The 9,934-nt window shown below is 39.4% G+C and overlaps 1 protein-coding gene across 3 annotated transcripts; it reads right to left on the bottom strand.

Annotated features, from left to right (window-relative positions):
• Nucleotides 1–3,569: 3,569 nt before the first annotated feature.
• On the bottom strand, nucleotides 3,570–9,144 carry pheta2 (PH domain containing endocytic trafficking adaptor 2). Of its 3 annotated transcripts, XM_028455468.1 has the most exons (5): nucleotides 8,820–9,144; nucleotides 7,791–7,854; nucleotides 7,100–7,187; nucleotides 5,776–6,076; nucleotides 3,570–4,816 (listed from the first exon to the last, which is right to left on the bottom strand). In XM_028455468.1, the coding sequence occupies exons 3-5, from the start codon at nucleotides 7,178–7,180 to the stop codon at nucleotides 4,458–4,460; spliced, it is 741 nt and encodes a 246-aa protein (XP_028311269.1). In that variant the 5' UTR covers nucleotides 7,181–7,187; nucleotides 7,791–7,854; nucleotides 8,820–9,144; the 3' UTR covers nucleotides 3,570–4,457. The 3 variants fall into 3 exon arrangements, with proteins under 3 accessions (XP_028311269.1, XP_028311268.1, XP_028311267.1); XM_028455467.1 differs by lacking the exon at nucleotides 7,791–7,854 and having other exon boundaries at nucleotides 8,820–9,143; XM_028455466.1 differs by lacking the exons at nucleotides 7,791–7,854; nucleotides 8,820–9,144 and having other exon boundaries at nucleotides 7,100–7,746.
• Between the last annotated feature and the right edge of the window lie 790 nt (nucleotides 9,145–9,934).

The following is a 9,934-nucleotide window of genomic DNA, read 5'->3' as shown; positions in this document are numbered from 1 at the left end:
TTACTCATACTGTATTTTACGCTTGAATATGGACAGACGTAAAACAACAGAATCAGCATTAAAATTTGAATTTAGATCAATAATAAATATGGAAAACTGAACATTAAAACAATTAAGGTGATTGTTAATGACAATTGTTATTGACACGTGCAACCGACAAAATTCCCATAACCTCGAAATAACAACGTCTAGGATGGCCCAAACACCAGGAATATGTGAATAAACTGCTTAAATCATGAGGCACAGAAGAGCATTTAGACGAACCTGTAACAAACAACAAAAGATGAACATCATGATATGATATATATATATATATATATATAATTTAAAAAAAGGAAAACGGATCAAATTGCAATAAAAGTGAGCTTCAGCCTCTAATCTGGTCGTGTGCATGCTTTAATACAATAAAAATGACAAAGAACACACCTATCATCAAGTGATTTATTTAACATTATTATGTTCCAAGCAAAGGTCCTGGGTTCAAACCCTCGGGTGTACACTTGGGTCCTTTTTGTGTGTAGTTTGGACGTTCTCCCCGTGCTGCGTGGGTTTCCTCTGGCTTCTTCCTACATTCCAATTGATTTGAGTTTCTAAATTGCCCATAGGAGTGAATGTGAGTGTGCGTGGTTGTCTGTGATGGACTGGCGCCCAGTCCAGGGTGTACCCCCACCTAGCGCCCAGTGTGAGCCAGAGATAGGCACCGACAGACCCCAGAGACCCTGAAAAACAGGAACAAGCGGGTCTGAAAATGAATGGATGGATGTTCCAAGCAGAGCTGGGAGCATCACATTGTGCTCACGCATTAAGATTCTCTTGACAGCTATAATTATGCTGTTCACCTTTTTGTGTTTGTGTTTATTTGACCATTTTTGTTGGCTTTTGATCTGCTTTTGTGTTGCTTATGTTCAAATAAATATATTTGAAGAAGAAAAAAAAAGATTGTCTTTTACTTGAGATAATGAGAACAAATACTTTAGTCCTGATGTTGCGGGTCCTGGAGAGCCCCTGTCCTGCATGTTTCAGATGCTACCTTCTGTCACCACACCTGATAGTGAAGGGCATCTTATTAATGTTAATGTTTGTTGTTTCCAATCTGTTTGTCTTCCTGAGCCGTGCGTCAGCCGTTAATGGTGCGTGTAAAGACGTCGTCGTTAACCTGTTGGCCGTCATCTTGCTTTCTCCACTCAGAGGTGCTTTGGTTAGTGAGCGGCTCTGGCCATGAACACTTTCTCAGCTGTTTGATCCCCCCTCCCCCCTTAAATATAGGGGGATTACTTGGCTCGGCAATGGCAGCAGGCATTCTCAGTGGAACATAAAGGCGACAGCTGAGCTAGACCGAAATAGCTAAATAAACTTGACCGTGTGCCAAAGCTGCACTCCTCCAAGAGGGACGCTCTCCTCTTCATTAGTGTGCGCTTTTCCTTTAGGCCGTGCGTCTAAACTTAGCCCCATGCCTAATCTGTTTTCAACCCAATAACTAATTTGTTCTTAATCTCTATTGATAGTTTAATTTGGACTGTTTGTGTTTCCACTTATGGATTAAACAAGGGTTCGTTCATGCTGCTCTTGCTGTTTTACCTCCTCCAAGGTTGAACTTTGACCCGTGTTTTCATTTCTTGCCACTTTGGGAGTCGTGTTCAGACAGAAGGACTAAACTACCCAAATCTATTTTACTTGGAAATATAGAGTGAAACTCATTCAACTCAACAGATTCAAGCTCAAAGCTTGTGTTTTATGTATCACCAGGGTTGGAGTCAATTCTATTTTTTAGTTAGAATTATGTTTTCAATTAACCATGTTCCATTACAACTCAATTACAATTAAATTTTTTCCAATTACAATTAAATTACAATTATTTTTTTATCCACAGAAAGTCAACTACAAATAATCACAATTACTGAGCCTGAAATAAGAAAAACAATAAAAGTTAACCTTCTTCTTGTGTTAGCTTTCTGTTAGCATCTCCTATGCTAACGGGTCCTAAATAAGCTGTAAAATACACTATAAACAAATATATATCATCTAGTTTCTTTCCTATCTATTGGTAACCTTGTTAGGCTTTCTAATCAATGAAAATATATGGTAGGCTATCCGTACGTTGCCGTATCAATATACCGGCATTCTGTCCATACGTAGCGCTCCTCATTGGCCAGTTTTGGTGATGTGATAGGTCACGTGATTAAGATGCTACATACTTGTAGTTCTGTTTGCTTTTAATACGTAGATTCCTAAACTACGTTACGGACATGCTACGCATTTATGAATTGTTGTGAAACTGATATTCATACGTAGCGCCCCTAATTGACCAGTACTTCTGTTTGCTATTACTATGTAGATTCTTAAATTATGTTACGGACTAACTAATCCTAACCGTAACCATGAACTACGTTATGAAATTACTAATCCTGACCGTAACTCTAACCCTAATCTTCTGAAGTGGATTTTAATTTCTTGCCACCGTGAATTCGTACTTGTATTGCTTGTTCAGCCATTTTTTCTTCTGATTTGAATGTACGGAATGGTCACATGACTTCCGGTAAAGTCATAGGCCACGTACAAATACCTCCGGCGTTGTTCGTACATTTACGTACAGATAGCCACTTTGTTATTTTACATGAGGCATTGAGTTAGTGTGAGTTTGTGTGTAGATTATTGATTATTTGTGTGAAGCTTTTGGTCAGGCGTCCTTGCCTTCCCACTGCATGTGCTGTGTTTGCCCTCTTCTCATTCTGTGAGTGTTAAGTAGTTCCTGTTGCTTGAGTGAAAGCTGCGGCCTCTCCGGCCCTCGTTGTTTATGGCTCTCGCTTCTTTAACAATGTGTTTACACCCCGGGATGCGTTTCCGTACAGATGTGGAAACATTCCGGGAGTAACCAGACACTCCTCGACGGCCATCCATCACTCATCAGACGAGGGGACATGTCTGTCTGCCAGGTGGAGAATGTGGAGCATCCAGCAGGTCAACCTGAAGGAAGTGACATCACATGGGAAACATGTGAGGTCACAGGACGGAGATCTGTTTGGTTACACGAGGCCTCTGGGTTGAGTTTCATTGGTTACTGCTCAGTAAACATCTGAATGAGGGACAGTAGAGGATGAGTTACAGTAATCGTCATCATCCTCACAGCAGGGTTCAGTAGACAACATGGAGTCAGACATGAGGATGAGCCTGTACATTCCTGTAATAATTACATTCCTCCATTAATCTAAATGGCACTTTTAGCACCAGCTGCATTCTCTTTCTGTCCTTTGCGTGCTTCCATAAATCATTGTTATTTCTGACCAAATCACTCAGTGACTCCAGCACCAGGAATCCTGTGTGAGCAGCAGCCTCTGCTGGTAAAAGTCAAGGATTACAAGTACTCAAGTTACTGCAATTATGTTGCTTTTATGGATAATTGTACTCTTTTGAGTATATTTCTCAATCAGTCATTTTACTTGTGCTTAAGTGCATTTTGAAATAAGTAATTTACATTTCTGCACCCAACTGTTACTGAGTAAATGATATTTTTTTAGTTTTAAAATGATCAAAGGACATTGTGAAATTACAAAATATGAAATGACCAGACAACAACGCTGACACTTGAAATGGAGTGGGAAGAAAAAAACTTATTGAACCCCACCTCGAACTAACAAAGAATTAACATAAACAAAATAGCTGCTTCCTATTTTCTCAAAACCAAAACTACACATACATACTGACATATTATACAGATAATGGCACAGGTAACAATCATTTTAAAATACCACAATGGTAATGGTAATGGTAATACGACAAGAGTAAGTAATATTGAGGATCTGGTACCAGCAATGGTAGACGGAATACCAGATGGGTAAGTAACATCTAATCCAACTGTTCACATAACATGAATTCAGTCAAACCTCATTATCTTGGTAATGTGACCAGACATTTTGTTTGTAAAGACATTTGAAATGGAGAATGCAGTGACATTGCTTTAGTTTGAGCTCCAGCCTGTTCCACAACTTTACACCATCTGTTTTGTGATAACTGGTTTGAAAGAGAAGTGGAAAAACACATCTTGGTGAAAAGAAAGGGCCGTCTTTCAGGCGAGGATTTAAAACACAATCTATCCAACATCTATCATCTAATTTTCTGTTCACTCCCTGCTGACTGGTCAACAATCTACCCTAGTTATCCATTAAGGGTACCTGGACACGCCGATGTTTCAAACAATAGGTCAATCAAAACTAATCAACCCCAAAGTACAGTTATAAGTCCCAAACACCCAATCCATCAGTTTCAGAACTGAAGAAACCTCTTGGATTAGAGTTGAAATGTCTTCAAGCACAACTGCAAGTTCTGTTGCTTTGACTAAGCTCCCAGAATCAACACTACCAATGTATTATGAGGAAGATGTGCTTGTAGAAGCTAAACCTGTCAGCACACCAGAACATACTTCAGGTTCACTTCCTGTTTAGTCACTTCCTCCTTTTTGCTCAGTTCAGGTCGATTAGATCCTCTTCCACTCGTACTTTCAGCCACTCCTCCCTTGCTTTCTTCACCTCCAGGCCATAATGCTCATGCAGTCTGATGAACTCGTTCGCGGGGTCCAAACCCACCAATGGCCACTCTGCGTACAGCGGCACTGGCCCGTTGAGCGGCGTGACGTGAGCGTTCCTCCTCGCCCACAGTTTGGGGGACTTTTTGGAGACCACTTTGGTTGACGTTGGAGGTGCACTGAGACTCCTCTTCTGTCTGACCTTGGGTATGAGATCTGAGGTCGACATCAGGCTAGTTGTGGACTGTTTGAAGGCACCAGTAAAGGCTTCTGAAGATCCTGGACTCTGCTTCGCTTCTAGAAGGAAAAGCAGAAGATGTAACTTACTTTTTGTAAGAAAGTGGAAATGGTAAAACAGCTGTTTCTGCTGACTTCCTCGGTTCGAAAGACACCGAGCCAATCAGAGACGTACAGAAAGAACGTCATATCTCCTGCGCCAAGCAGTGTCAAAACAAACATGGCGCCCACCACAGAGAAGACGTTTGGAGCTGCGCTTTGCTCTATTTAAAAAGACTTGGATATATCATTGAAAGCACGACAAGAAGAGGCTTTAAAACTATAAGTCTGTACCGTACTACATGTAATTTTCCTCTGCCGGTCGGCTTAGCTTGTTGCGCTGTGGTCGACACGTCTGCTCTTCGTTTGATTGGTTACTCTGCGCATGTTTGTCCCACCCACTCAGCCCCCCAGAACTCAAATACCTGGTGAACGCTCCCAGACTAATGGCACATTACCATTGGCGGTATCGGCTCTAAATGGCTCCGCACTCCTCGCTTTCAGGACCAGATACCGTTTTTTCGGAGCTTTTCCATTGAGCACCAACATGACTTCACGGATTGCACTTTTTTGCTGCCATCCTCACAAGATTGCCAACAAAAATCAATGGTGGCCAAAAGCTTTTTATCTGCGTGTGAGTTGATGACTCTACGCTGTGATGATTCTCTGAACCAATCAGTGTCTGCTTTATGCCTGCGTCACATTTTCAGTCCAGGGCTGCTTTTTTTGGAACCTCAACAAAGTAGGTACTAAAAAAAGCAGCACCAGGTACCATGAAGGAGGTACTTTTTCCCAGTGGAAACGCGCAAAAAGAGAGTAGAGCAGAGCCGAGGAGAACCAATATCGCCAGTGGAAACGCGCCATAATTGTTTATTTTAAAGATTGAATAATACAAGGACATTAGGATGAATTCCAGGCTTACAAGATAGATGGAAATGATCTGATGTCATGATCATTCCTTTGGTTGTGAGCAGACTGACCTTCATACTGCCTCTCCAGGTCCCTGAGCAGCAGGGAAAGGTAGCGGTGGCTAGCAGAGCTCAGAGCATTCACCCAGCTCTCCTGGTTCTGACGGTCCGTTGCTTCAAACATGTAGGTCTTCAGGCCTGGTCCGAACTCCAGAGAGAAGACTGATGGTCCGTCACACTCGGACTGACGAACCGCACATCCTTCCAGTATGATGACACCCAGCAAGTGACGGTCAGCGGGACGCTCCTGGTAGAAGAGCAGGTTGGCCTTCAAGACGAACCAGCGCCGGTGGAAGGTGCCGGTTCTCTCTTTCTGCATGGAGATGAAACGGAAATACTGTAGAATATTTCTTGTCTTGTCCTCAGATCTATTTTGTTTTCAGCGACACCTCGTGGTTAACATTGTTAGTGCACCAAAAATTAAACCAGAAGAAAACAGGAAGTCGGAAGTGCCCAGCATCTTTTCCATAGATATATAGAGAGATATGACACATTCGGCATTCATTTAATGCGTGGAATTTGTCCAAAATTGATGCCATCTTTCTCGTGACTAACAAACAGGGCAATTGTAGTTAAAAAATGTAAAATAAATATTACACTATAATCGTATAAATAATACTTGGACACTGGCACTTCTAGTCTCACATATGGTAAATTTCACAAAATATATATATATATATATATAATTTTTTTAACGTGATGGATTTGACAGTTGTCCTAATTATTTACATGGACATGAGCTGGTCTAATTTTCTGTTCATCTGTTTAAGAAACTAACTGAGAGCTTCAGAAAGAATATCATCGGCAATATTTACCCTTTTTTCACCATCTTTCTAAAATGGTCAAAGTAAAAGTTTATTAAAAATGCTTTAAGGAAGGAATATGAAACCCAACATAATACACAGAATGCCTCAAAAACACTAAATGTAAAAAAAAAAAAACACTAAATTCCCAATGTTCAGATTGGTGATTATTCTAAATGCTGACATGCCCTCACTGTGATAAAAGTTGCCTATCTCTGGCGGAGTTAGTCCTTGGTAAAAATGGAGTCTTTTCACTGTTGTCACTGCAATCCTTCACCAAAACACAAGTGAAGCTGGTTTTTGATTAATTTTAAGCTTTCACAGCTACCAGGCAGTCTTACAGGACGTTACTCAGAATTATAATGCATATCAATAATTCAACAATTACTAATCATATAAATAACTACTGTATGTCTGCCTGTGATATCTCCAGTTTAATAATAGTCATTGATTAGTGTTTTGCTCTCCTGTTGTTTGGTAGGAGGAGCTTTAATGACCACTGGTCCCTTAGTCATATTTTGTGATTCTCAAACCTTTTTATACAGATATCCCTCTTTGTCCACCGGAGAGGTGCACGACAGAAAATGAGTCAAAATCTTCTCGTGGAGCTTCATACTAAACCTGAAAAGCATGCAGGGAGAAAACACAGCATTAAATACTTTTAAATCCCAATATAATAAACAGATAGTGATAATGATGCATTCATATTATTTGTTAAAGCGATAATCCACATCAGAAAATGCAAAGTTAAAGCAAATGATAATTTCCATCATCAATCCCTACTGTAATCAATAAGAGCAGAAGAAGATTTCAAGTGTATTTAACAGGGCAAAGATAATAAAATATAAATTGCACCAGAATATCAGTCGATTTCTGTAGGAAATGTACTATTATCCTGGAAAATACACAGATAAGATATGCTTGTTGCAGTGAAGATTGGCATCTTTTTTAGACAAGAACGAGACTATTTTTTAAACTATTTTTTTTACATTTATTGGTTTAAGATTCATTCATAATTTACAGATAGGTCGCTTTGCCGTATAAGTCGCTTCCTCAATTTTAAGTGAAAAAATAACAACCTATAATGTTGAAATTGTGGTCATTTAAGATTAAGAAAATAAAAAAATGTATTGATAAAAATGAACTATCTTTTTCAGGTACTTTTTTGTAACTTTTTGTAATCAATTCATGCAGAAATCCAAATATTTCTAAGGATTTACTTACCTTTGTTTTTTGCAAAGAGGCTATCCGTACGTAGGACAACCACCTGGTGATATTCGTACGTGGCCTATGACGTTACCGGAAGTCATGTGACCATTCCGTACATTAAAATCAGAAGAAAACATGGCTGAACAAGCAATACATGTACAAATTCACGATGGCAAGAAATTCAAATCCACTTCAGAAGGTTAGGGTTAGGGTTATGGTTAAGGTTAGTTAGTCTGTAACGTAGTTTAGGGTTAGAGTTAGTTAGTCCGTAATGTAGTTTAGGGTTAGGGTTAGGGTTCCAATTATGGCTAGGGATAGTTAATCCGTAACGTAGTTTAGGGTTAGGGTTAGTTCATCCATAACGTAGGTTAGGGTTAGTGTTAGTTAGTCCGTAAAGTAGTTTAGGGTTAGTGTTAGTTAGTCCGTAATGTATTTTAGGGTTATGGTTAGGGTTTGTTAGTCCATAACGTAGTTTAGGGTTAGGGTTACAGTTAGTTAGTCCGTAATGTAGTTCAGGGTTAGAGTTATGGTTAGTTAATCCGTAACGTAGTTTAGGGTTAGGGTTACGGTTAGGGTTAGTTAGTCCGTAACATATTTTAGGAATCTACGTATTAATAGCAAACAGAAGTACAAGTACGTAGCATCTTTTTCACGTGACCTATCATGTTACCTAACCTGGCCAATGAGGGGCGGTACGTACAAATAGAATGCCGGTATATTTATACGGCTACGTACGAATAGCCAGTGCCTTTTTTTTTTTGCAATGTAGATACACTCAAATTACAGTATTTCTAGACAATTGTTGATAACACTCTACTGGTATATCAGTCATGATTTTTGAAGAAAAATCTCCCAAAAAACATTATAACAAAACAATACAAGTGGAAGTTGTCTTAAGGCACAAATTACAGGATAAAAACAATACTTTCTTGATTTTAGACTTGAAACAAATCCCCACGATAACCAAGAAGTCAAAGTGCGTCATCATCTCTTCATGTAATTTATCAAATATAAAAAATGCATTACAGATTAATTTCGGCTTACCTTAAAATCACCTCAGTGTCACTTTACCTCCTCCACATGCATGGGTTTCATTGTCTGATGTTTCCCTGGGACTTCAAACAAACGCACACCTGATTGTTCTCCATCAGATGACGAACCTTTGAATGTGTGGTTTCAGGTTCTCGTTCCTAGTCTCATACGATTGTACGGCTGCTGAAATATAAATAACTCGACCCACTTCCTGGTAACTGAATCCTGACACATAATCAAGTGTCACCTTCAGCTGATGGCACACACACACACACACACACACACACACACACACACACACACACGCGCACAGGCTCAGCCTTTGTGATGAAAAGCTGGAAGTGAGATACTGATTCTGAAAGTGGAGCCTCCTCACTCTCACTTCTTTTTTTCCTGCCTTTTGAATTGGAAACCAGAACAGTTTTATGGTAAACTCCCAGTGAGGTCACATGTGTTTGGATTCTACAGTAGGGATGGACTAGTTTTATCACTGCAGGGGCCACAAAAGTGTATTTGTCTGAGCCGAGGGCCACATTACCATCACCCATGTCAGCATTTAACAGAATGACTAATCTGAGCATTAATACAGGAAATGTTTCTGTGTGGTTTTGTTTTTATCTCATTTTGTGTTTGCTTTGTGTATGATTGGAGTTATCATGTGCATTTTCTTTGGTCGTTTTGTGCGTTTTATTTGAGTCATTTTGTGCATTTTTTGAGTATTCCTGACAGCAGCTCGTCCTTCTTCATCGTGTTGGACTTTTAGAAGTTCTGCATCTAAAAGAGTCCGAGGTGTTAAGACCTCAACCTTCCTGTTCAAAGTTTTCCTGTACGGTCAAATTAAAAAAGGTCAATTTCTCTTTCTGAAAGTTCAGTTACAAATCATATACAGTCAAATTCATGATGTTTTTTTTCTTAAAAGTAAAAAAATTGACCCGAACTTCAACAGATTTGCTTAAAAACTCTTTGGCTGACCTTATAGTTAACATTATCCAGTAAATCACCACTTTTCAGAAAGATTAATGTCCAACCCTGAGACATTTTAATGTGTGTTATTTTTCCATCAAATTATGTTATTATTTTTTTTATTATACTTAATTTCTTTATTATTGATTTGATTAGTTTTTAGT

This window comes from Gouania willdenowi, chromosome 8, assembly GCF_900634775.1.
Source record: "Gouania willdenowi chromosome 8, fGouWil2.1, whole genome shotgun sequence".
NCBI classification, from domain to species: Eukaryota; Metazoa; Chordata; class Actinopteri; order Blenniiformes; family Gobiesocidae; genus Gouania; species Gouania willdenowi.
Note: the sequence above shows the minus strand (reverse complement) of the source record. Positions and strands in the feature narration are given on the sequence as shown.